This window comes from Dama dama, chromosome 15, assembly GCF_033118175.1.
Source record: "Dama dama isolate Ldn47 chromosome 15, ASM3311817v1, whole genome shotgun sequence".
NCBI classification, from domain to species: domain Eukaryota; kingdom Metazoa; phylum Chordata; class Mammalia; order Artiodactyla; family Cervidae; genus Dama; species Dama dama.
Window position 1 is genome coordinate 80,749,397 of NC_083695.1, and position 27,819 is coordinate 80,777,215.

General features: G+C 42.5%; 1 protein-coding gene across 3 annotated transcripts in view; it reads right to left on the minus strand.

Annotated features, from left to right (window-relative positions):
* ABLIM1 (actin binding LIM protein 1) overlaps window positions 1-27,819 on the minus strand; it is a 185,584-nt gene that overhangs the window by 27,526 nt on the left and 130,239 nt on the right. For all 3 annotated transcript variants that reach the window (XM_061162732.1, XM_061162733.1, XM_061162731.1), the window contains 6 exons: window positions 26,375-26,462; window positions 22,795-22,853; window positions 9,886-9,963; window positions 8,695-8,850; window positions 6,114-6,149; window positions 3,663-3,792 (listed from right to left, as the gene is read on the minus strand). In XM_061162732.1, the coding sequence (XP_061018715.1) occupies window positions 3,663-3,792; window positions 6,114-6,149; window positions 8,695-8,850; window positions 9,886-9,963; window positions 22,795-22,853; window positions 26,375-26,462 (547 nt within the window). The remainder of the gene's footprint in view (window positions 1-3,662; window positions 3,793-6,113; window positions 6,150-8,694; window positions 8,851-9,885; window positions 9,964-22,794; window positions 22,854-26,374; window positions 26,463-27,819) is intronic.

Consider the following 27,819-nt stretch of genomic DNA (forward strand, 5'->3'; position numbering starts at 1 on the left):
GGAAAGATTGAAGGAAGGAGGAGAAGGGGACAACAGAGGACAAGATGGTTGGATGGCATCACCCAACTTGATGGACATGAGTTTGAGCAAGCTCCTGGAGCTGGTGATGACAGGTAAGCCTGGCATGCTGCGGTCCATGGAGTCGCAGAGTTGGACATGACTGAGTGACTGAACTGAACTGACTGAACAACTGAGTCCTAAAAATCCAAATGAGTAAAAATGTTGGGTAGACTGCAAACAAAATTCAGTCAAAGAGCACAACATTTAGGCTGTTCGAGAAAGTGTTAGTGATGTGACATCTTGGAGCTCAGGGTTAGAATCCTTCAGGTCTGTCTTAAGACCCATGACAACATCTGTGCTTGCCTGCAACTCTCTCCTTCAGCTCTTGGGTTGGCCAAAAAATTTGTTTGGTTTTTTCCATAACAGTTTATGAAAAATCCAAATGGACTTTTTGGCTAGCCCAATATTCTTTTCAGTTACTTTGGTTCAAATCAAGGCTACGGAAGAAGTCAGCATCCTTTCGGGAGCTCCGACATATTTTAAATTATGGCCCCTTCATGATCGCTCTGTGGCTCCTGGCTCCCCCACCAAGTAAGGAGAACTGAGAACTTCAATTGAGGACTGCTACCAAGGCACAATGAGAACAATGGGAACAACACAGAGGGAAGGGCAGAGATGGGCAGAAACAGAAAACAGAAGGCAAAGCCCCTCTTCTCCATCATGCAGACATCACGACAAGTCAAAGGAGGATCACCCTAAGAGTTGGCTCAAGGAGAGAAATTTCAGTTACGTGGCCCTAGGTCTTTCGTACTGTCCAAACATCTTAATGTTGTTACGTGGCTTATCATCATGAAGACAACTTTGGAACCCTTGTTGCTGAATACCGTTGGGTTTTGCTGAGCCATATCACATATTGAAACCAGGAAACTTCCCCAGATATATATTCTATTTTGCTTCTAACACAGAGAAAAGCAAAATAATAATATATATATTTTTTCCTAAGCAGGAGAGAAGCAATCTTAAGGTCTCCAACGTACTTCCTGTTACTTCGTCTAAAGCACTTAGAAATGACACATTTCTCCCAAGGAGAGATGCTATGCCAGTTCTAAGACACGGCCGGGTGTGAAGTCATGACGCACGCAGGCATGCTGAGAGGTCCAAAGCTGGGGGCTGACTCTTGGAGATGCACCTTATTAGCCTTCCCAGGGCGCTAATAAATCTCCGCTTTGCAGGGTGCTGCCTGGAGAAGCCTGCCTCCTTACCTTTCACATGGGGAAGGAAGTGGTGTCGGAATGGGGAGTTGGGGCGGGAGTCGCTGTGGGCGGAGCTGAGGCTGCTGGTGCGCAGGAAGGACCTCTGCACACCAGGAGACACCAGCTCTGTGCCAGGCCCGGGGCGGGGCGGGGTGGAGACAGAAAGAAGAGCAGAAATTAACACAGGAGCAGGGACGCCGCCATCGTTCCAAGGGAGGGAAAGGGAAAAAAAAACACACACAAAATAAAGAACATTAATCAGGAGTCTGAAAACGGAGGAAGGAACAGGGGTTAAGAAGGCGCCTGCGAGGGGTTAGGCACAGTGGGGAGAGTCTGCCAACAGGTTCAGGTCAGTCCAGAGTCACTCTCCGAGGATAAATGGCTTTCGTGGGAGGGAACGGCCACCAGGGCATTCTGGGCGGATGACACCCGCGACCGCTGAGTCGGGACGGGGCATGCCACTTAGACTCAACCATGGCTGTTTTTAAAAAGGCAACTGACAAAACAGAATCCTCTGACATGTATGTTTAAAAGTGACAGTTGTTTCAAGAACCTTGCAAAGAACTATTGCGCTGGCCAAAAAAGTTTATTTGGGTTTTATCCTAAGATGACAAACTCAAATGAACTTTTTGGCCAACCCAATACCAATATGTCAGGGTCAGATTCTCTTCTTTTTTCTTTCTAAGTGGCAAACTTCTCCTACTAGGAAGTTTAATTTTATTTTGCACTTGTCTGTGTCCCCTGGGGGGCAAAGAGCTACCCATGATGCTGAGAATTGGATAGTGGAGGCACTGATGAGCTGGAAACTTAGTTATGGACCATTAAGCTAAACCAGACCAAGGGGCGTGCATGACTCTCTGGCATCTAGAACTTACGGAGAGGATACTTCGAGGTGCTCCGTGTTGACCATGACTGTGCCAGCAGAGTCATGAAAAATCTTGAAAAAATAACCTTAATAACTGGCATCACACAGGTCCATAATGTATCATGAAGGGGGAGAAGAAGTGCTTAGGACGCACGAAATGTTCTGAAGGTTCTTGGCATCAGAACGATGACGGGAACACAGGAACACTTTCTACTGCCCCATGAGGACATGGCCTTTTTGGGAAACTAGGCCCCTGACTGACCACTCCCTGGCTATCCAGTTGTCTCTTGGACAGTTTCCCGGCAACCGCATATCATTCTGACAAGGTCACGGCTGCAGCCTCAGTGACCTCAGGGTATGCCCACATGTAGGGATGGTGGCATAAAGGATTTCTCATCTCCCAGGCAGAGAAGGGCTTAAATCCAAACCCAGGAATAAAATGGATATAAATGTATATGGCAAATAAAAGGAATTCCTTTCCTGAAAATTTTCCTTTAATGGAACTCAACAAATATTGAGTAAATGTTTAGGAGCCTAGAGAAAACTATATATTATTGAAGGATCCAAGAGTAAAAATTTAATCCTCTACAAGCACTAAATTTCTGGCTTTAAATTGAAGACTGCAGCCTTTTTATACTCGGTTCATTCCTTTGGTTTTATTTTATACAATAAGTTCCCATATGAATGGGCTTATGAGCCTGCACAAAAGCAAGAGAGTTAAAATGAAGTCTTTGTAGACATGCATCATCACCAAGTTTGTTTAAAAAGCCAAAGTCTTCCTTGGTGAATTTATTTCTTCTGTGAATTTATTTAATCTATCTTCTGTGATAAGATCTTTATTCTTTTTCTACTCCACATAGTAGACATAGTGTCCACATAGTAGACACCCACTAATATGAAAATATGAAAATTTTGCAGAGATAAAGGTCAAATGAAGATCATTACTCTTAATAGTCTCCATCATAGCTCATCTCTAGTGCTTTTATGTCTTCCAAGTCTGATTCAAAATTTTAGGTTGGAAGGCACCTTAAAATTTACCAAATACAATCCTGGGTTTATATATGAGATTTCCTTCTAGCAGGTTCTTAACCAAGCATCCATAGTAATACCATGTGCCTGGGGAAACATAACAAACCCATCAGTAAATGACTAACACTGGATTTTAGATGATGCTGGTAAGCCTAAAAGGCACATCACCATATATTTTGGAGATCTTCATTTTAAGTCTCAGAGTGCTGAGATTATCTTCAAGTCTTAAAAAAATAAATTCCTTTACTTTTTGTTGTCTACTGTCAAAATGTAATGATTCAGTAAATCATAATGAATATAATCATAAAATGTGTCTTGTTTTAAGAAAAGAAATAACACAAACTGTAATGGGATAGGAATTTTTGATTTTTTTTTTTTTTTTTTTTCCTGGGAGAGGGGGAAGATAGATTTGGCAGGCAGCCAGATTTTTAAATACACTACCAGTGGTGGGGAAAACAATCACACAGAAACACAGAGGATTATCCAGAGTGAATCCCGGGAACAGGTGCCCTTACCGGGTCTGTGAAAGTGCTGAGGAGAGCGAGACGTGGTTGGAGTGTAGCTGTGGCGGCTGTACACCGGGGAGTTGATGGAGCCCTGGCTTGTGGACCGGCGGATCATCCGGTCCCGCCCATCCTGGTACCCCTGGGGGAAAGGGAGAGACGGTGGGAGCACAACACACAGGCAGGCTGTCAGGCTCAAGTGAAGTCAAGCGGCACCGGAGCCCCCCAGAACTGTTGCGTCGACCCGTTCATGTACACATTTTAGGGGCATGTTCCTCAAACAGGTACGCAAACGAACATTCCATGGGTAACGCCTTTTGTTCAAAACCTGTAGTCCTTGCCTTTACCAAGATTTTAAGATGTTAAAGTGATAAACTCCAATGTTGACAGAGGTCTGGGAAAAGAGGGAGTAATTCCAACAACCACATTTATACAGTGCTTTTCAGTTTTACAAAGTGCATTCACATAGGTTGCATCATTAGACCTGCATCAGAAGGAAGGTAGAACATGTGGTATTCCCTCCCTTCTCCACAAATGCAGGATGTTCCAGAAGGTTCCATGCAGCTAAGAGACCTGTGGGCAGGTGGAACCTGTTTCAGAAACAGCCTCCTGACTCTAATCTCATCCCTGGATCCAACCACCTACCCACACCATCTATGATATTGACCTGGGGACATTTTAAGTAGATTTTCCTGGAGAATAAGCTTGTGGTGGCCTCAAATCCAATAATTCTATCTCTAAGAAGCAAATCCTAAAAATATATTTTTTAATGATCTTTAAGTGGAAAAATTTCCTCAGATATTTATAATGTCACCATTTATAAAGACAAAGCTTTGTATTATGTGCTCAACAAATGGGTACAGTTAAGCTATGGCATATCAATTTAATACAGGAGTATCACACCATGTCCAAATCTAAAGAATACTGTATGCATAAAGTTAAAAAAAAATCATAAACACAACCATAAAAGAATTAGATGAGTACAAAGAATGTTTTATACTTTAGGAATTTGTTGTCCTATGAAGTTTTTACTAGCACAATAAAAATGAAAGTTTGAAAAAGGGCATGAAAAAGATCTAAATTAAAATCTCAATAACTATGGATGTATGAAATGCAAGAGCAAGAGCAAAAAAGCTTTGGTTTGATCCTAGTTGGTTCTGACAATAAATCGAAACAACAACAAAACAGAATTTCCACAGTAATGTGCCTCAGTCTCACAAGTGGTCAGTAACAGAAACAAATGCTTCATAACTTCAGTTGTAAATTCGCAGAGAAATCATTCATTGCACTTGGTATAAGCCATCACAATACCACAGAGATTGTACCATCTCAAATTATAGTGATTACCTAAGGCCAGTCCAGTTTTATATAGACTATCCAGAAAGTTACTGGACTTTAAGACAAGACTACTGACTTTATTATTATTACTATTCGTAGATGGGGGCAGACCTAAGCCCTGAGGAGTCTGCTCATTGGATGCATAAAGAAATGCAGAATAAGAAGAAGCATGCTGGAACAAACAATCCCTTTCTTATTATCTGTAACAGCTTACATGAAAGAAAGTGCTGGGTTGGACCTGGGTGCTGAACCATGCTCAGATTTGAGTTGGTCTGAGCTTAAGCCGCTAGTTTCAAAGCTACCCTCTGAGAGAAAAATTACATAGGAGCAATAGGAAGTGCTTCTATGGCTTCTGGTCACCACGTAGGTAAGTCAATGTGGATGAGGGCAAAACCAAGACTTTCTGGGACTGGGGTATAGTGTGAAGGTGTTCTTTCATTTTGTAAATCAATATCACCAGCTCTCTGAAGAACACTTAATAACATGGGTTGGGAGTATAAATCATTTGGGAGCTGTGTCTTTGGTGTTGGATGCTACAGAAGAGAAGAGCATGACTGGGTTGACACAGGATCCATAGCTTGCTATGGAACAATCACTGACAGCTCTATGTGATCCAGACACTCAGGAGATTATTCCCAAGGGAACAGACAGGCTGGTGAACTTGATAAAAGCCACTATACGGTCTGTCTACCCTGAGAAGGGGGACAAGACTATTGATTTTAAACCAAGAGGGCTGGTCTTCCAAGAAGATGGCTCTGCTGATAGAAACACCACGGCCACAGTTGGCCAATTCAGATAATCTAGTAGGTTGGGAAGCAGATCAATTAATTATGGTTGATGAGAGAGAACCCAATATAGGGAAAAGTGGCTCCACTCCCTGCAAACACTTTCCTACCATTCAGAGGTGCAGTGTACAGCTGGTTTTATTCCCTTGTCTCCATTTAAAAAGAAATATACTTCTGTGTCTTAGAGTCATATCTTACAGTAAGGAGTGCTACATTCATCATAATCTTGCGCAGTTTTTCTGTTCTTTTGTTTAATATCCTTTTGCAAAAATGTGAGTCTAGGAAAGGTCCAAGTAATTCTCCAATTCCACCCATTAAAATTTTCAAAAATAGCACTTACTTCCGCTGATGGAGTAGGAGACAAAGTCCTTGGAGACTGGAAGAATAAAAGAGAAATTCACAATGTTAACTCGTTTTAATTAGAGTTGCTTATCAGACTCATCTGGAAACATTATTCAAACTACACACGCCAGCACCCTTGCCTGTCCTCCATCTTCTGATTCAGTGGTTGAGAGTCGGGCTCAGACAGGTACATAATGACAAAGCCCTTGGGGGACTGAGACGCATGTGTCTGCCTGATAACCACAGGTTTTGACAAATATGCTGTAATGCTTTTAGGTAATTAGTGAGAGAAATTGGAACGATTCCCTCTCTATATTCATGGTTTACCACCATGAGTTACAGTGTCTACTGAAAGACAGAATTTGGTAAGCACAGTTGCTGACTAAGTTATAACCACAGTAATTAATCACGTAATATGTTATGGTGACCGCCTTGGTGGCATCTTCCCCAGGAGGCCTTGTCAACCTCATCACCACTCACCTTCTGGCTTCCATCTCTCTAGGATTCCTCGAGGCAGTCAGCAGACCAAGCCCTCTGTCACCTCAGGGCCTTTGCACTTGCTTTGTCCTCTGCCAGCAGTGCTTTCCACTCAGACACCTGCAGGCCTCACTCCCCATCTTCAGCAAGGCCTCTGCTCAAATGCATTACCACCCAGTACTTTCTGCGATCCTCCCACTTAAAGCAGCAACCCAGCACCCCCCGACCCCCGTGTACTTTCTCCTTACTCTGCTTCATTTTCGATCAAAGCAATATCACCCTGTAATATTATGTTCTGTATCCGTCTGTCTATTATCTGTCTCCCACTTTCCATGAGGGCAAGAAATCCATTCATTTACAACTAAGTGTTCCCAGCGACTGGAGCAGCTCCTGGCACATATTAGGTACCCAAAGAATATTTCCTAAATGAATGAATGAAATGTTCACAATTAAAAATGCAAAAAAAACTTTCAAATAGAAATGAAATGCAAACAAAGTGTTCTGAAGAGCATGGCCAGTGGTGGATTTCTCAGTTTCAGAATTTGCCCTTCTTTCCCAAGTGTACAAGAAGTCACTGGCCATCTGTATTCCAGACTTCCTCGAGCCCCGTGGTCTGGTCTGATCTGCTTTCTGGAGGCACAGATGGCTATACAGAACTCCAAGCTTATTTCTCCAGTGTTTCTAAAATGGCAGTATATGGATTCTATGGAAGAAGAGCTAATAATTGAAAGGATAACCAAATAGCTTGCAAACTTGTCTAAGCTGCAAGCTTCATGGGTTGGAGACGAGTTCATGAACACATCTGATTTCTGGTTGGAGGGTATCCACCTAGTCCAGACTCTATGCTCAGAGAAACCCATAGGCCATCATTCTAGGTTATTGTTGCATATTTATTATGTGCCAGAATCTAAATATTTCACTTAATCCTTACAGAAAACCTCTATGGTAGGTGTTCCTATTATCTTGAGTTGACAGATAAGGAGGTGGAAATATGCAATTTTTCCAAAGTCATACAGAGAGTAAATATCAGAGTCTGGTTCCAAACACAAATGTTCACTTCAAAGCTCAAACATCTGGGCCCATAACACCATAAAGCAACTCGCCTCCCCTTGCTTGTATGGCTTGAACATTAGGCAATTCTCATTCACTTCCTGTAGGACCAGCTTCAACTATGCACTCTGTTCAGGAACATTCCTTTGCCCCTTATCCTCTGTGAAACTCTGCCCTGCAAAGGCAATTGAACCACCCAAGCCAATCGATCAACCTGCACTTCAAAGGCTGCAGATGCAGTTACAGTGTGTGACCACTAGGTGGCACTACATGAAAACAGACACCACTTCCCACACAAGGGATCATTTCAACCAGGAGCTATGCTCTGGAATACAAACCCAGATTGGAAAAATTAAAAAAATTAAAGATATATATATATATATGTAAATATATACACACATATGTACGTATATACATAGATTCTGTCATTATCTGCTTTACAGACAAAGAAGTTAGGATTATAAAGGGTGTCTCACAGTCAAAGTCACACAACAGAAGTGCAGTCTCTGGGTTAAGCCCAGGTAACTTGATTCCAGAAGCCCACCTCATACCACTGCACTGTACCGTGACCTTATGCTTTCTTTTCTTGCATATACTAATTATCTTATGATGCTGGAAACCACAGTTGTTAAAATTTAGGGGGTGTGCTCTCTCTCCTCACGATCCCCATGAATATATTTCAGCTCGCCCCAAGGCTACCCCCTTCACCCCAGAGGACCCTTCCCCCTGACCCCCTCTGCTCACAGACTCTCCCCGATTTCGGCTCCCTTCCCAGCATGTTGGCTCCTCTCCCTCCAACTTGGTCCTGGCGCTCACTCGTCCTGCACTGTTGTTTCCTAAGGCTGGTCTGCTCCCCCACCTCTCCACACCTCCCAAGGGGAGGGGATGGTGCAATGGGCTTCTGACTGCCTCAAAGCACCTGCTGCAGAAGCCTGCCAACAGTGAGCAATGAGAAGGACTCTCTGACTTATCTCGATTCCAATCAGTAGTTTTTATACATGTGGCAAGAGAGAAAGAAGTTGTGCTATTCACAACTTCTGGGAATTTATTACCTCTCCCAGGCTCTGCCTCTCCTGTTTGTCATCATAGCCCGAAGAGTAGAAAGGCTCATAGGTAATAAGATCTGGACGTTCAATGTCATAAATGGCCTTGACCTTGGGAATGGCTGCTAAATCCTTGTAATCCAGGATTTCATTGTCCACTTTTGCCTGCCAAAGTTAAACAGAAAGAAAAATGATTCTGCCATCTTATCTTTGAGGAACTGCGGTTAGTGCGTCTCATGTCTTGTTTAAAAAGTGAAAATCTTAAAAATAAACAAATCCAAAAATACTTTGCTTAGCATGGTCACACTGTTTATAAAGTTGCCTGTTTAAGACTCACAGACATAGAGAACAGAATTGTGATTGCCAAGAGGGAGGGAGACTGGGGTGGGAAGAATTAGGAATTTGAGACTAACAGATGCAAAATTTCATATGTAGAATGGATAAACAAAAGGTCTTACTGTACAGTATAGGAAACTATATTCAATATCCTGTGATAAACCATAATGGCAAAGAATATGAAAAGTAATATGTGTACATATGTATAACTAAATTATTTTACTGTACAGTAGAAATAGATACAACACTGTACATCAACTATATGTTAATAAAATAAATTTAAAAAATAAAGTTGCCCATTTATACCAGATACTCATGTTTTCAAAAAAAAAAGTCACCAAAAGCTTGGGAAAAAGTCTAAGTAGAATTCATCAAATAGAGAAGAATGCAAACATTCAGGATTTCCTAAATTTATGACAGAGAAGGGAAAGCTCAAACAGATGGTCAAAAAATCCTCCCAGATGGCTAAAAACAAGAACTGCATATTTAATAAACTAAATATTTAAAGACCTTTGTGGCAGAATTTAAGGACACTCAGTACCGGGATTATAAAACGTATAATTAACCTCCAAATATCTATATGCAAGTTAGGTGCAACCATTTTTCAAGTCCTGTATCACATTACTGCATTTCATATAGGGTTATCTACTCAATCACTCTATATGGATGGTCACATCCACAGAAACATTCGATCGCCTGGAGGAAAATGGGATTGAGATGGCTGATCTACAAGAATGAAAAATTGGACCGCATAACAGAAATAGAAAGCATTTTGAATTATTCGCTTTCAGATTATCCAGTCCACATTTACCATCTGCTACCTTACCTGGCCCGGAAGTATCTCTTCCGGAAGCGGATACTTACATAGATAGTATGACCCGGGGAGCCAGGAATGCTGGAGCCTGGTCGAGAGTAAATGCTTTCGGAGGAAGTCCTGGTAGGCTGTGAAAGAAAGAGTGACATGTAAGATTTCAGACCGTGGCTTCCGAATCACGACTGGCTGAAGTCCCTACCCTTGTCTAAAGACTTAAGCTGGTTAAAAAGAGAAAGACTTGAAACTTCTCTGAGTAAGGGAAAATGTAACTGAGGAAGAAAGGTCAACGAGAAGAAACTGTGCAATCAGCCTTGAAAGTGCACTTGGGGGCTTCTTTTTCTCTCCTTGTCCCCAACAACACCATCAAGCACATTCCATCTCCACAGCCAGCAGCCTAGCGCCATCCAGTCCCCACCTGTGCTCGCCTGGACTCCTGCCCTGGCCTCACCTTTGGGTTTGCTGCCTTCAACCATTCTCAACTCCACTGGGCACCCAGGGGCCACAGAGACCTGTGAAGAATACAGTCTGAATGGTCACTACCCTTCTTTTGGCGTCAGCATCTGCAAAGAATGGAGTCACCACTCCCAGGGCCTCGGGATCTCGTCCCTGCTGCCTTTCCTGCATCACTCGCTGCCCGCAGTCACTCACAGGACAGGGACACGTCCCTGCCTCCGGGTTCCTACCCCTGCTGCTTCCTCGGCCTGAGAAGTGTGCCCTCATCCCCCATTTCACTTGTGTTTTTCTTCCCTCTTTCAGTCTTGGCTTAAATATCACCTCGTCAAGGAAGCCTTGCCTGTTCTCTTCCTCCAGAGTTGGTGATCTTGCTATTTTCTCTCATGGCATTAATCCTGCATTCTCCTTCATGAATAAAATGAATAATGCTGTACTTGTTGGTTTCATCATCATGTCGATCTCGCTCATTACCTTTAGTTATGACCTCTGCCCTCAGAGGGCTTCTTTTCTTACTACTGTATGTGCCCACCGTTTTGCACAGGTACAGAGTAGACATAAATATATGTTGTGGGAATGAGAATTTATTATTTGCAAACAACTACTCAGTTGGTGGATACTTGACTCATGTTAATTACATGATTTGCGCTTAACCACATGGAAGGTCACTGAGTTAAGGTCCATGGTCGGCCACCAGGGAAATTATAAGAAAGTGGATTTTGTAACACAGAGAACCCTGAGAGGGAGGGATGGTGACAGGAGAGGGGGGAAAATGCATGAATTGGGGTTAATGCCCGCCGCCCCCCACCTCTCTTGGTACATTCTGGAAAGCTCTGCAAAGACACCAAAGGCCTGGTCTTGGAAGGCTTCTCCCTTCCATGCAGCTATTTCTTGGAGAGGACGATTTATAGATCTGTGTAAGGAATACTGTTTCTGCTGCTATTTCGTATCCTGATGTGAGTATAACTGAGTCCCCACGACCGCCTCTAAAAACAAGGATATTGTATCACTGTGGACCTCACATCTGAAACAAGGAAAGCAAACCCATCTGGTCATCTGGAAGCAGGCCGTGCTAGGACCTGCTTTGACGGTAAGAATCCACTGAAGGGGTGGGATCCATTGTTCTCGCCAGGGTCCCTGGTATCTCTGAGACACAACGGTGGCAGGGGTGGAGAAAGTGCACGGGGCACAGTGGAGGTGAGCCAGGCTCAACCCTTCTGGCCCACCCTCCTTGTACAAGCACTTTCCTCCTCGAGTGACAATTTTCCAACCACAGGAGTATCTCAAGATGATAGAACCCCCACATCTGAACATATTACAAAAGAAAGGATTCACGAAATAACAGGACTCCCAAAAGCCCACTCCTGGATCCATTTCCCAATCAAAACATACAAGGGACACCACCAAAGTGCAGCCCTCCTATAAAAAGAGATGCGACCGCTTCAGAAAGCTGAGCCAGTAACGCTCTCTGTGGGACAACTGAGCTTCCCTGCTGGCTCAGTGGTAAAGAACCTGCCAGCAATGCAGGAGCCCCAGGTTCAATCCCTGGGTTGGGAAGATCCCCTGGAGAAGAAAACGGCAACCCGCTCCAGTATTCTTGCCTGGAGAATTCCATGGACAGAGAAGACAACTATTCACTACAGGCAGTCCTTCAGCTTCAAGTGGCCAGGATTCTAACACTTGCCAAACTCAATATAGTAATGAAGCCTCTTAGGCAACAACATGAGATTAATTGTACTGAACATTTCTTACCCGCTTACTCTGTGGCAGGCCCTGTGCTGAGCACTCCCCAAGCATGCTCTCATTTAATCTTCTCAATAACCCCAGGAAGGAGATTCTACTAACATCCCTGTTTTCTGAATGACGGGAAAGTCGCACAGGTGGGCAAGTGTCAGGATTTGAAACTAGACGCTTTAAAGGTAGAGCTTGAGCTCTTAATCCCTGTGCTAAATTTTCTGCCCACATTGGAGGGCGAGTGTGGCCATTTACTTTTCATCAACATGGCTTTGGGACAAATGAGGTGAAAGTAAATGAAAAATATGGAGATGAACTAGCAGGAGAGAGTGCATGCTAACTGAAAATGTTTTGACTGCCACTTAGAAGCTTCTAAGAAGCCTGTAATAGCTCACTGTTGGGGTGGGGTGGGAGAGGGTGTTCCCCAGGAGAGTCAGATGTTTGGGGTTGCTGGTGTTGCTATGACAAAGGCTTGTTTTCATTAACAAGCAGTGAGGACACTGGGTGAATAGTCAAAGTGCACGCTGAGCTTCGGGGTCTCTCCCACGTTCCTCATCTTTATTTCTGCCAAAATGTGGGTCAGGTATCCCGTGTGTGTTTCCTGTTAACAATGGACCTGGGGGTGGCTGTGAAGTGCTTCTTTCTCTGATATACGGTGCACACGGATAGGAACACAGCTGGGGAAGAAGGCGCGCAGGGATCAGGAAAGGGCCCTGAGTGCTCCCTTCCAGAGATGAAGAAATACTCGGCTGGAAAAGATCTCTTGGCTGAACCAGCCTGTCCCTGGCTCAGTCTCTCTCTCTCTCTTCATTCTTCACAGGATTGAGCATCCTGTGAGTGACACAGGCTTTCTCTGAAGCATTTATCCTACTCATTTACTGTTTTAACATTGTTGGGCTAAAGGTATTAACATCCCAAAATTCTTCTCAAGTTCCACTGTTTTCAGATTGAAGTCACCTCCAATTTGCATACAACTGCCCTGGCTTCTCTGATTGCAAAATAAAGATTTGAGAGTTTCATAGACAGTTTTTTAAGTCAAGCCGACATTCAACAAATCCACCGCTGCTCTGGCTCTTTTTTGAGATCACTGTGCCCAGTGTATCTTCAGACCACTTGGTGCATTTCAGAAACAGTTACAATGTGTTGGAGGTTCAGAACCGGCTGTCTTTCACTGCATGTGCCACTGTTTGTTTTAGCTTCATTCTGACCTCCTAACCTTACTGTCGATTTTACTTCCACAAACACCTTGCTTAAGGGTTGAGTTATGCCCTTGCTTGCCTATTTTCATACAGTGGTCCTAATTTGTTTTCCTGTTTAAAATGAAATAATGGAATAAAATACAACTCTGTATAGCATAATCTAGGGGGGTTAGAAGGCTGGCTTTGGAGTCTAATACCTTGACACATATATTGGCTCTATTGGTTGTGTGACATTATACGAGTGTCTTTCATCGCTTCTCGGTCTTTTGGCTAAGATCAAGTGTAGACGAGTGTCTTTCTTCCCCTTTCCTTTCCTTTCTCACTCTCTCATTGTTTTCCCTTTAATTTCCTTAGGCTTCAATTTCTCTAAGTATAGAATGGAGGAGAGGGTACATACAACACCTTCTTCCTAGGGATAAATGAGACAATACATATAAAGCTTCAAGCACCTTGCCCCACACATGACAAAGACCCAGCATCTTCCAGACAACTGACGTTAGACTGGAGTTCTTTGCCAGCATCTCAAATGATGAAGGGCAGGACTCACTCTGTTCTGCTCCTCATGACTGGATGGTCATTTTGGATGTGAGCTCCACCGACCAGACTTCCCTCGCGTTCTCACCCTTGGAGACCTTTCCATCAGAACTCAGGTATGTGAACTGTCTCTGGGGATGGGGCAGTGGTCCCCCCCAGAGCTGACAAACGTCCTTCCCTTTCTGGAGAACTCCATGGAACGACTCTGTACCTTCCCAAGACAATGACTTCTCCGGCTGACATCTCAGCTCTAGTTACTATCACCCTTCCATGATGGATGGCAGAGAGCTTGCTCAGGCCTGTCTGATCCGCCAGGATAGCTCCTGGTCTGCTCCCTCATGAACTGTGCTCCGAGTTAAATGGTCCACGGAGATATCTGGTCCACTTAGGCCACAGTTCCTAATGGCCCCCATGGTTGTATATTTGCTCAACCAGCAGAGGTCAGCGGTCTCTCTCTTGTGAAGATAAAAAAACTTACTCCTAAAAGTGGGACTATTATTTTTGAGTTTGAATCTTGAATATTTAGAATTTTACATTTCAATTTCTAAACATCTAGACTTCTAAACATGTTGCATTTTCTCTGTGTTTTATTTTTTTTTTTTTTTTTTTTTTTTTTTTAGTTCTACCACTTTATTGCTACCAACCCATTTCCCTCCACCCTTGTGCACACATGCTCAGTCATGTAATCCCATGGACTTCAGCCCTCCAGACTCCTCCGTCCATGGACTTTTCCAGGCAAGAATACTGGAGTGGGTTGCCATTTCCTTCTCCTTCTCTGTGTTTTAAAGTGTTAATTTAAAAAGAGCCAATTCCTAATGTTACATCATATGACAAAAGAAACCCAAATGGTTTAAGACCTAAATGCAAATGTAATTTGAGAGTAGTTTAAAACAAGAAAGAAAAGAAACATGCTGAATTTTAAATGAACATCTTGTTTATCATTGAAGTCCCCCTTTTCTTCTTCTAGCTGTGTTTCCCCCCTAATTAATACACAACTTGCTAATAGTGTTTGATGGCCTTCAACATCAAAAGGCACAGAGCTGTCTTCTGACATGACAGCTCATATCCACACACCCAAAATTAAGGCTCATCTTAACCTCAAAAGCAACAGCTTCCTGACATGTTTTCCCTCTTTCAAATCCCACTGACAGTTTCTTCTTTATCATTACCTTAATTCTAGTGTCACCTCTTCGGGTGGTAACAAAGTTACAGATAATCCATATTTCCACAGACGATCTTTACGTGCAATTATTTCATCTAAATTACTGTTTCTTCCCATTCAGATAACCAAGTTCACAACAGTGATTCACCAAATTAAATCAAGAACCCAAATGAGTCAACAGGCTTTGTCTCTGGAATTCTCTATAAGAGCTGTGATAGACACAATTACCCTCTTGCCTATATTATAAATGAAGATAATTCCAAATATTTATCCCCAAAGATTTTCCCACTTCTGTTCTATAGAGGGGAAAAAAAAAAAACCCTATAGACCTATGATGAAGCTGTTAAAGCATATGCAATCTACTTATTCTCACTTTTTCCTTCATGCCTTACAGAAAAACACAATTTGAAAGCACAGTTGGAAAAATTCAGTTTTTTCTTTTGATGCCATCTTTGGGGGGTGGGGAAGGTAGAGGAAAGCATGGGAAAAGCAAGGTAGATATAAGAAGGATTATAAACAGTCTGTGATCTTTCAAAGGACTTTGCCAACAAGATTAGCCTTTAATCCTCATTTTGGCAACAAGAGAAAAGGATTCTCCAGTAAGAACCTTCTAGTTGTATGTGGCTCATGCAAGAAAAACACTTTCATAAAGAAAGTGTCTAATTTTACATTTATTTCTCCAGCACACCTTCACATACCTACTTTCAGTTTCAAAAAGCCTTTTTATTTTTCCTTGAAGGAAAAAAAGTAATCCACAAAGAGAGGTCTCACCAGACTAGTAGTTCATTTCAACAGGAAAGAGAAAAAAATGACATTTGATCACTAATCGTAGATGCTTTAAAAATGCACATCTTTTTGTTTTCTGTGCAAAACTTTAAAAAAACTCTCTAACTACATTTCACTCACTATTTCCCTTACCCCTTGACTTTGTCCACCTGTCTACACTTCAGAAGGCATAATCACAGGGTGAAAATTACACTGAAGAAATTCCGCAGCTCTCATCCATCTTTAAATGTTTACCATTAAAAACACTTACCGGAGCTTTGCCAGGAAATTAACAAGAGAAATGACATTTTCGCTTATTTCCAATCGTGGGCCGCCCCACACATCTGGTCCCTTCTTAGAAGGGGAGAGCTGGAGAGCCCTCTTGCCCCAGACCTCCCTCACCCCGCAGGAGCTGGGGAGTAACAACTATGCTCATCTAGTCTGCATTCATCCAAAGCCATGCTCTAAGAAGGGAGAGAACTACAGGCAACTGGACCCCAGATCAGAGAGGTCATATGAGCACCTACAGGACCACTACCCATATAAGGCAGTTGACACCTTATACGAAGTGCTGCTAAGGTTGACAGTACCTGCCTTGGGTTTTTGTCGAAGTTCACCAGACAAGGAGGTGATAACAGCTGCAGAAGAAGGAATATTTTAAAAAATCTGCACATATTAAATACTCACTGCTAAGTCAAAAGAGGAGCTCCTTTCAGTTTTTTGTTTGTTTTTGCTTTTATTTTTGGCTTAGTTTTGGCTTCCCCACCAGCTTGCAGGATCTTAGTTCCCCGATCAGGGATCGAACCTGTGCCCTGAGTAGTGAAAGCACAGTATCTTCTCTGGAACCAGGTGTGCAATCGCCATTAGCCTTTACTATGGTCAAGAGTCCTCCTTGCCTGTGCAGGATAAATCTTAACACCTATACATTCTGATGAATTGTAAAGACACACCAAAAGGAATAAATATCTGAAAAGAGAGAAAGCTGGGAATAAAGTGGTATGTCTGGTGGCAACATTAATAAAACAGTAACCATCAGCATTATTTCCTTGTTCTAGATATACTTACAGCTTCTAATTAGCTCCTTTGCAGAAATAGACACACAGTATTTGTTTGGTATATTATGGGTTTGCAAGTGCATATGTTATAATACAGTGAATGTTAGTTTCAAAAGAGAAAAAAAACTCATGCCCAATTTGGATGGCAGCCATTCATGCTTTAGCCTCCAAAGGCATAGCACAGAAGCCCCATTTTAGAATGAAAGCAAGTGATCCACTCCAGATTTCTACAAACTTGGTCCTGGGAATATCGTGTGGTTTGTTTATAATGAATTACCGACCTTTACCTATAAACAAAATTTGCTTTTCTTATAAAACTCTTCCAAGTAAGCGAAACCAAAATATATTTTTCTTAGGTCATTCTATTGGGCTGGCCAAACAGTTTGTTTGGGTTTTTTTCCATAACATCTTGTGGAAAAACTTGAATGAACTTTTTGGCCAAATTAGTAATTTTTTCCCTCACCATTTTCTTTTACCTGTAACTCAACAAGAAGAAATAAGAGGAGATTTCAGAAAATAAAAAATAAAATGATTTTCCTCCACAATAAAACCAGGCTTATTTCCAGGGCATGAAGTGCTGAAAGTCCCTGCAAGGGGTACAGTTTATCTAATACTAAAGGTGCTTGATATTATCCGCTGAAATGAACTGCTGTAATCAACAGTATTTAAAAGATCAAAATATCTGGGTGGCTTGAGAATGGCTTTGGCATTTTCAGGCTTCTCGAAGGTTTTGGTAAGTCTTGATGGCCAACAGGTGAAGCAAGAGCTTGTCAAATGGCCCATTTTCTCTGCCAGGTCCCAAGTGATTTATACCTTTCTGTGACAGGGTTACAGTTAACTTTATTGATATTTAAGGCTCGATAATGGGAATTAGATCCATGTTTAACAACAGGATAGAAGAGAGAAGGATTTCCAAAATAGACCTCTTTCTCTCTTTCTTTTCTTTTTCTCTCTCTTCACCAGCCGACCACTTCTCAAGATGCCCACATCTCTTAAATTTAAGGGTCTGGAGAAGACCAAAAATATTTCACAGTTGATGGTATTTTTCTTAAAGTCATGAAAGTGAATCACTTGGCAATAGCCTCAGGCTAACAAAATAAAACACTATTTGAGTTATAAAGCATACTTTCGGGGGAAAAACCAAAAGCTATTGAAAAAGCAATTTCTTGCCAAGTAGGTACTAATTCTAAGTACTCACTTGCAATGGGAATAATTTCTGGCCGTTCCTCTGGATTCAGGACACTGTATGTTAACTGTATGTGAAACTCTGCTGCTGGAGCCAAAGGTGTAAGATAGATGAATATTATATGATAAATATAAGTTGAATGTAACCCAGCATCACAGGCCAAAGCAATACACTCGGGGCCTGGAATCTACAGTTAAGTGTTGCTCCTTTTGACCTGCAACACCTTGGACTGACTTCACTCTGTAGGTAGAGAAACTTCAGGGGTTGATGTCTAAAAGGTTTCTTTCCCCTCTGAAACTCTGTACTGCTAACTATCTTTCAAATCATTTAAAGAAAGAAGGTGCAGCTTCAAATGAAAGCAGACCCAAACCCAGGCTCTCCTGGGCCATAGTGCAGTTCTGGCAGGCGGAGAAAACAGGCACAGGCATCAAGCCCAGACTAAAGAGCTGTGTTGCAACCCTGAGTGTCAACACAGCTACACAATGGGTTTCATCTGGACAGAGCTGGCACCATGGAAAGTCACTTGTAACTTAATGGCCAAGGTTTCAACTGATTCTAAGAAACCCCGAAAGAAGGTCAAGCGTGCGCAGGGAACACAGTCTCCTGCCTCACTGCTCATCTGGAGAGCTGGCTGAGGACTCTCCCAGGTTCCAGAGGATGCTCTGGAAAGACAGTGCCGCCCTTACACCCTGTCTCTTCCTTAGACACCATCAGACTTGGCCAGTATTTCATGCTCTCCTCTTCGTGTCTTCCCAGATCTCTCTCTCACTCTTCCCTTGTAGGACAGTGGAAAGAACATGGCTTACGGGATCAGAGACACCCGAGCTCTGATCTCAGCTCTTCCACTTACCGCTGGGAGAACTCTGGGGAAGTTAGTTCACTATGATGGTCTCAGTCTTTCCATCTGTAAGATGGAAATCAGGACAGCTACTTGGCAGGGATTCTAAGGACAGCCATTGAGAGTATATGTCAGTTCCTTGCCTCTGCAGAACTGTAGCTAGTCTTATTTGTTTTCTTTTCCACTTCGCCACTCCTTCCTCGAGCCAAACCTCTCCTTCCCCAAATACTGCATTTCCCCAACTTCATGCTTCTGTTGCCCTTTTCATCAGGCCCACCCCTTTCTCATCATCTCTATGGGTTCAAATCCCATCCAGCCTCCAAAACTCAAAGACCACTTCTCCCAGGAAGCACCCCTTGAGCCCCTTCCCCTCACCTGACCTGCCTTGATCTTTACGATCCATACGCTGTAATATGTTTCAATATCTTTTAATAATTATGTACCTGTCTTTTCTTCCTTACTGTACCTGGGTACTTGGCAAATATTTGTTCAGCGAACAAATGTGTGAGCACAGGATGGAAACAGTGGTTTCCAATGTGCTCGTTGTCCTGAAGACAATGCATCAGTCACCACGCTAAATGAAAACATTGCCTAGAGCAGGAAACAGCCGGAATCAGAATGTGAGATGCACTCCGTGGGGTGAGAAAAAGCATCTGCCTCTACGGGAGCCCAGAAGTTATGTGGGGAAAGCAGCGAGGGGAGGAAAAGCGACAGAAGCCTGGGGCCCAGCACAGTGGCCCCGAGCCTCAGCTCAGACACAGTGCCAACCTGCAGACACGGGGACCGTCCTACGCGTCGAATCAGACTTTTGGGATAAAAGAAATCAGACGGAGACCGACGGGTGTTTGGTGGCTGCCGTGAAACATGAAAAAAGGGAAGAGTGAAGAAAGAAACAGCCTCGATTCAGAAACACTATCCAAAAAAAACCTTTAGGAAAACTAATTTGATAAGTGATAAGTGACATCGGGTTTTCCCCAGTGGCTCAGTGGTAAAGAACCCACCTGCCAATGCAGGAGACTGGGTTGGGAAGGTCCCCTGGAGGAGGATATGGCAACCCACTGCAGTATTCGTGCCTGGGAAACCCCACGGACAGAGGAGCCTGGTGGGCTACAGTGCATGGGGTCGCAAAGAGCTGGACACAACTGAGCAACTAAACAACAACAACAACGATGTGGAATTACTTTAGTCGGGGGTGGGGGGTGTGTATTTTTAAGGTCCATGTTGAAAGCATAGTAACTGGTCTTCATTTGCTTTCTTTTTGGCCATGCCACGTGGCTTATAGGATCTTAGTTCTCCAGTCAGCGATTGAATCTAATCAGCGATTGAATCCGTGCCTTCGGCAGTAAAAGTGCCGAGTCCTAACAACAGGACTTCCAGGGAATTCCCTAACTGGTCTTCACATTACGGTATATTTACCTATGTTCCAATCTTCCCCCCTCCCCATCGTTCCTTTCCATTTATTTTGGCCAAAATATTCTTACATATGAAGAGTTAGAAGCCAATGAAGCCATTGACAGATGTTCTTGAGACTCTGTTATTACAAACACCCCACAAGTTCTTGAAATCTGGAGAATGTGGATTACTCAGTGGGGTTGTTGAAAGATCCTTAAAACATTTTCATTTTGCTATGGTAACTGCACTGATGTGACACCGGGAAAAAGGCCTGAAAATCCTGGCTCAAGGCTGTCCTCCATAGACACACCCTTAAGAGAGCACAAGAGTTGTTCCTTCTTCAAAATCTAGCCTCTTTTAAAACCCACCAGCGTCAACATGTACCCCACTTGGGGTGTGTCAGAACCTCGTCTCCTTAGAGGTACATCATCCTTACTACTGGGTGAGTGAGCTGGGGGCCAGCCTGACCTCCCAAGTGGTAAACGCTAGCTTTAGGAGAAGAAAGTTTCATTAAAGAAAGAAAAAACTACAGCCCCTCTTGGCCAGAATGAGTGGAAGTATCTCACTAGTTGTTTTCATAATCTTATCCAAAGAGTTCCATCAAGATGCGATCGAGAGGGTTTTTTGTTTTTTTTTTTTTAAATCATATTAGTAACACAATCTGCAAACTCAAGCAATCTTTACTGAGAAAGGACACATTCCATTCAGTCTGGGTTAGCATTCCTCTCTTTGTCTCCCAGAAGACTTCATCAGGGATGAAATAAAAATGATTATTCAACAACTGAGGGCAAGACTGTCAAGATAGTGCAGACCACTAGCCACTTGGGTGGTTTGGGGATGGCATCTGCAAATTATACACTGAATTTTACATTCCTATGATTAAAGTGACAATAAGTACTATCTTTAAGGTGTCAGTATTTTATAACGATAACCCACTTCAAAGCATCCACAAGTCATCAAAAATCCCAGAGTTTGGCAACTTCCAGTGTGCACCTGTCTGACTGACAGATGAGAGGGTTAGGTACACATGCTCAAGCTGAAGTTCTATGTCGAAACAGGGATCAAATCATCCTAATATTGGTGAACAAGTTCCTCTCCAGTTTGTCTGGTCTTTACTCCATCATTTTGAGAAAAAAGTGATTTTTCCCCCCTCCACTTAAAGTCTGCTCATATTAACTGAATTTTAAGACATCCATTTTTATTCAGAGTCACAGGCAAGGGACAAGTTTCTAAGTTATGCAAATGACAAAATATCTCCATCTGATCTTACAGATGCCAGTTGAAAAAAAAAAGCAAAGGAAATAGACCTTCTAGGCAGATAAGAGCTTCACTGAGAATAAAGAAAAGATATTGAAAAATGAAAATAAGAGCTGTCATTCCCAGGGGTGGCAGGCCAAAAAAAAGGGGGCAGGGTGGTTCCTGATAATCATTTCTCTGAAGCCAAGTCACTCCTTCACAAATGACATGTTAGTGATCAGGCCACATTGATGGAGCAGCTGTGTCACTGCTGGGGATCACATATATAGCTTCTTGTGCCTGCTAATGGCAGATCAAGAAGAAATGATTCCACATTCTAGAATATTGTTGTTCAGTTGCTAAGTCGTGTCCGACTCTTTGTGACCCCATGAATTGCAGCATACCAGGCTTCCCTGTCTTTCACTATCTCCCGCAGTTTGCTCAAACTCATGTCCATTGAGTTGGTCATGCTACCTAACCATCTCATCTATAGCATGGCTTCCAAAATAAATCTCGGCCTTTCTTTTCCCTGAAACACCAGGTGGTGTAGCCCAGCTATTTCGAAGGGGACCACTAAGGTAGTTAAATGGAGGGACTGTGGACTGGGGTCTAGTCAGACTACTGCTCTGAAAAATACTTCACGGCCCAAGTGAAAAACTGGGGGCATCTGAGAAAGAAACAGATTATGATCACGGCCTTGCAACTGTGTACAGCTCTTTGCTTCTGAAACAGGTAGAATATCGTCTCCTGGTGGTGATCTGAGAACAGAGTAAGATGACTTAAACTAAAGGAAAGAAAGGAAAAACAGGTGAGAGATAAGAGTCTATCCTCTATGTGATCCATGTTCCAGGGAGTTTTGAAAATATTTTGATGTTACCTAAGGTTTCAGTTACAAAAACAATCAAGAACATTTGTTCCCATTGACTCATCTGAGCTCGTCATGGTTTTCCCCAAAAGTTTTTATCTAACAAATCATCAGCTTTTGGAGATGGAGGCTACTTGCTGAACTTGGATTTGAGGCGAATGAAATGCAGCAAGAGCTGAGCAATGGCCGCAGAATTTGGACTGAGGGATGTGATGGATGAAATACAAAAAAACTCTGGTGAGGAGGTCATCAGATGTTGGACCTAGAACTTGACTTTTCCCCTTGAATGCTTTCCTAAGAAACTGATTCATGAAGCAAGGCTTATTTTGTCTAACAAAAGCATTTGAAACAAGAATCACTATCAACGGAAGGTAGGAGGAAACCTTTTTCTAGCCAAATGGCCTTTCTACTTGGTCTGTGATCGAAGGGGAAAAAAAAGTCATAAGAAGCAATTTCACCCAAACTGCAGTCCCAAGAATCAGTGACCATAAACACAATGGTCAGCAAGTACACCTGGCATCACAGTGCCAAAGCTTTCCTTACCCGCAGCTTTTCCTCCGTCTTGGTTGATTGCTTACAGTCGGGATGCCAAACGGTAGAACCTGGAAAGACAATACACATCTGAGAATAAAGGAAATGGAAAGCAGCCACAGTCCTAATATACAGAACTTCTGAGAGAGGCCCTGTGCCCAAGTGAATCATGATAGCTCAAATTCCAGGTGAGTTTTCTGCATCTAATCTGAGCTTGTTCTGTAACAGTCATAATCCTAGACCACAGAGACCACTCATTTGGCACAAGAGTGTTTTGATGAAAGAGACATTTAGTTCTCAACTGGGCAGTGGTTTTTTCTTTTTTTTTCAAATGCTATCATTATCCTTTGGGGACTCTCCTGGTGGCTCAGATGGTAAAGAATCTGCCTGCAATGTGGGAGACTGGGGTTCAATCCCTGGGTTGGGAAGATCCCCTGGAGAAGGTCAGGCTACCCACTCCAGTATACTTGCCTGGAGAATTCCAGGGGCAGAGGAGCCTGGCAGGCTACAGTCCATGGGACTGCAAAGAGTCGGACATAACCGAGCAACTAAGTTTCACTTTTCACCTTCATTATCCTTTAAAAGTAATGTCTGTGTACTTACCAATATCTACTTTTAGTTTCAGAAATTTAAGCCATAAGCCATGTTTACATAACATCAAAACAACCAACCAATTTAGATGAGGGCAATAAAGTCAAACCAGATCATCTATATCCAGAAGCAAAACTCACCAAATTTTTTTTTGTTGCTTCAATTATACAGTTACCTACACAGACACAGGAAATCGATCCAACTAGCAGAAAGTTTGAAACTTACATTACAAATCCACAAGTTTTCCTTTAACTTTCTTTTTTTCTTTTTTTCCTTTAACTTTTAACCTTTTAGTTAACTTTAAAAGGTCTTCACTTTTAAACTAGTGAAGTTACTACCAAAGTGTTGTTTTCTGGTCCTGGGTCAATGCCTCACTTCATAGGAATTTAAGGTGCTTTCTTGGATGGTACCAGTATCACAGAACTAAGCAAAACACTTATATCCAATAGAAAGCTCTTTTCTTATAAGAATTCAGTGCCTGCCTATGTGATTTTTTTTTTTTTTTTTTGCCTAGGTATACAATGTATGTAATTCATGGCTAAGGTCTATACGTAAGTCCCATGTTCACGCAAGAATGTGTTCAAATGTGGGAATGGTGGAAGAATCTGAAGAGGGACTTTAAAAGACTTAAGCAAATAGTTACTAAGTTGAAAGCAATTTTTTTGCCTAAAGTTGTTTATTCCACTTTCAAAATGATAGCCAATGCCAATGATGCTCATTTGGCACATTCTTCTCAGTTCTGGTCACTAAACTATATCCTGAGTTAAGATGAAAATAATGTAGCTTTCAGGTTTAAAATGGCTACCTTTAAATTGTTAAAAGTCATGAGGTTGTCTGTGCAGGACAATGTCAATGATATAAATTTAATAAGAGTCTCTGTATGAATATTTTATGTTTTACATTTCACTGTTGAACTCTTTCTCTCCTGAAAAGCTATCAAATTAAAATAACTCTTGAATTATTTTACACCACTGAGCTAAAAATACTATTAAATTGATGACAGTGTAAATACATTTTATATCAGAATAATACTTTAATCCCTATTTAGCAGTCATTTCTATCTCGCTTAACCCAGGGCCAAAAAATCAAACCAACGCCAGACAGACACATAGTCCACTTAGCACTGGCTTTTACTCTGAGGCTGGCTTCAAAGCACAGAAATCCTCTTAATGTGGAGAGCTGGGGGGAGGTAGGGTGGGCAACAGGGCTGGAAGCAGGAGCAGGGTGCACTGTAGAGGTTCTACTGAATGGACATCCTGGTCCAGAACACTAGGGGTGTACAAGGCATGGAACTGTCCTCCAGAGGTCAGACACACAGGGAATGTGAGCCAGAGAGAACATGAGATGCTGGGGAAGATGAAACTGCTCATTGTTCAAGGATGTGCCGAGAGCACACACAAAGATCTCCAAAGCCCAACTCCAGGAGAGATTTACAATGATGCTCGAATTTGGAACGTAGCCCAAATTACCAGGGTTGTTTATCTGTAGCATGAATGTGCTATACTCACGTACAGCCTGAAATCACCCTCTTCACTCAGCTTGCAGAACTATGTGAACATACAGAGGTGCACCCAGAGCCCTGAGTCTCAGTTCTCAGCAGACACTCTTGGGGTGACGGACACTCTTGGGTCTTTGATGGTGAGTGGTATAACTGACACATTCGGATCTAAAACACAGCCTAGAGACCAACTGAAGAATAAATCTGCTCCATGCAGAACATGTAAAGTGACACCTGTCTATTGCTCCCAAGGATTCACAGTTTATCCTGGGGGAAAATGTGTCATATAAAGCCCATATGAGGCCACAGATTTGGGGCTTGTCACTTGCCTTCATCAGGCCCTTTAAAATTCAGTGAGATTTTCCACTGTAATTTTTTCAGAGAAATCATTCTAAAGCTAAAAAGGATGTCTGGGTTGTCAATTTCTCATACAGCTAGCGTTCTTTAAGGGGAGAGTAGCCAAAGCTTTGATCTAATATTCAAGAATCATTTCTGGAGACTTTTCTTAGTTTCGTAAAAACAAAAATCAAGAGCAAAGCAAACCATTCATTAAAACTACACATAGTGTTACGTGCAGAGATGAAGAAATGACATGCAAAGGCCGATGAGAACCAGTAATTAGCAAAGTGAACAAGCAATAGCTCTTATATTCTTGCTAATTTTGCTGATCAGCCCTTGTCTATTTAATGACTCTTTCCTGCTAAAAATAGTAAAATGCTCACACAGATGGTACTGTTTGACTGGAGGAGACTCCTTCCCTAAAACTCTCAGAAAAGCTTCAGAATTTTAGAGGAGATAAAAGCTAATCATAGCTGTACTCTGGGAAAATTTCTCAAAATTATTTTCATTAAAAAAATTGAATGGCCCTCTGGTAATGAGCACTTCCTTGGCACCAGAAACTTCTCAATTTCTCTGTCAGGAACTGTGGGTGTGTTCTCTCTCACTTCTGTCCTTCTCTCTTTCACTATGACAGCTATCTCATCTTCATGGGATGAAGTACATCTGTGATGTAATTCACCAAGTATGATATTTTCTTCTTCCTAAAAGCCTGGATAAGAGCATACTGGGAGGCCCCCCAAAATCCTTCTCCCAGGATAGTGAAGTGAGAAAAAACCAAGTATTATAACCATCCAGTATGTAACATTTCTAGACATTCATTTCCTCTTTTGATCTTTTGTTTCCCAAGCATATTCCTGGGGGTTGGGTGGGAGGCCTAGCTGATCTTTCCTCTTGCCTTATCTCCATGGCATCAAACATCAAGTTCAATCCATCCATCCATAAGCAATCCACTTGTTTGTTAACAGCCTCAGGGGCTCACTGCCAGCATGTCAATTGCCTGGCTGATTAATACTAACTGATGAGGTCACACTTGGCTACATCCATTTGGGATCTGGGTAGCCTTGCAGCTAATGAAATGCCTCCTTCTCCTAAAAACAAACAAACATAGCATGGTTTTCTCTCCCCGGGTGGGGAGAGGTTATCGCATTCCCCAGACCACCTTACCTTGAAGATACATTTCCTCTCCTTCTGTGAACATCTGGTTGCATCTGCTGCATCGTGCACAACTCGGGTGGTAATGTTTGTCACCCGCCTGCAAGAGAAGAGGTAGGAAATGTTCAGTCTATTGCTGGGCACTGTTCCCAACCTCTTCTGTGGACATCGCAATTTGAGGGAAAGAGAAAAAGCTAAGGCAGGAAAGATACTTGTCCGACTGACCAAACTTCTCATTCAATAGCCCTAGAAGCTAAAGCCGATGGCATTGGCCCCATGAGGGGCTCAAAGATCAGTGCTCGTGTTTGCCACGTGGGGCTGCCTCGCCTCTTGGGGTTTCTGGCATCCAGTTGTATCTTGGCTTAGGCTCTCCTGGAGAGTTGCCAATTACACACCACGTGCCTGACATGAGTCCACTCCATCTCCCCAAAAAGTTCACCTCAAAAACATTAACATCCAAATTGATGTTGGAGGCCAATGTTGGTTTGTACTAAAGTCATAGAAAGAAAGGATCCTATTTAGCAGGTCCTTACTTTTCTAGCTAAACAGTATGAAAATAATATAATCTACCCTGCTTACATCAAGATGAGAAAACCACAGTAAAAGATATCATCCACTGCTTTTTAATTTCGGAAAGAGCCCAAACCTGCTTCTCTGCTGCTTATAATAATCTTCCGCCAATGCCTCATTTTAATTGCTTTCTGAAGAAGGCATTTTAGTGAGGCGGCTCTGCATTATTCATGGACATGTCACTTTCTTAAATATGACAGATGCCATCATAGCAGGTGTTGACTTCCCCAAAGCGAAATGTCACTGGACGCAGGGACAATTCTCTAGACAGGTGCCAAGTTACATTAGAGTCATGCTCCAAATACATGCCTGACAAAATGAAATCCTTTCGTTCATAGTTTCAGCAAAAAGTCTCACCACCTAAAAATTATCAAATGTACTCTGCAATTAAATCATGTCATCAGTCAACTGTGAAAACACTTCTTTTGCATTAACTGTGCGCAAGGCATTGCTGAGAGCCTAGAGTTAGAAATGGCTTCACCCTGTGCCTGCGTGAAATCTCCACAGGAAGTCAGAGGTCAGGTGGTGATTCCCTTCTCACACCCTCCTGTACAAACTATGAAACCACTTGGTCACTGGAGTGTGAAATGGTGGTCAGCGACTCAAGATAACCCAGTGGGGAAAAAAAGTTGAAGTTATTTAAAACTAGAAGCCAGGAATGAAATCTTTTCAGTGGTGCCTGCCAGAAAGTTCCAGAAGTGGAATTTTGTTCTTATCCATACAGCATTATTTATTTATCTGGGGGGGAGGGGTATAGGATATGTTAACACAAAGTGGCTCTTTGCCTTAGGCCAGCCAGGGTCCAATGCGAGCGAAGCAAAGAAGAGAGCAAATATTACTCAGTGCTAACCACTGTTGAGTCAGCTGGGAGATTAATGCTGGGAGAT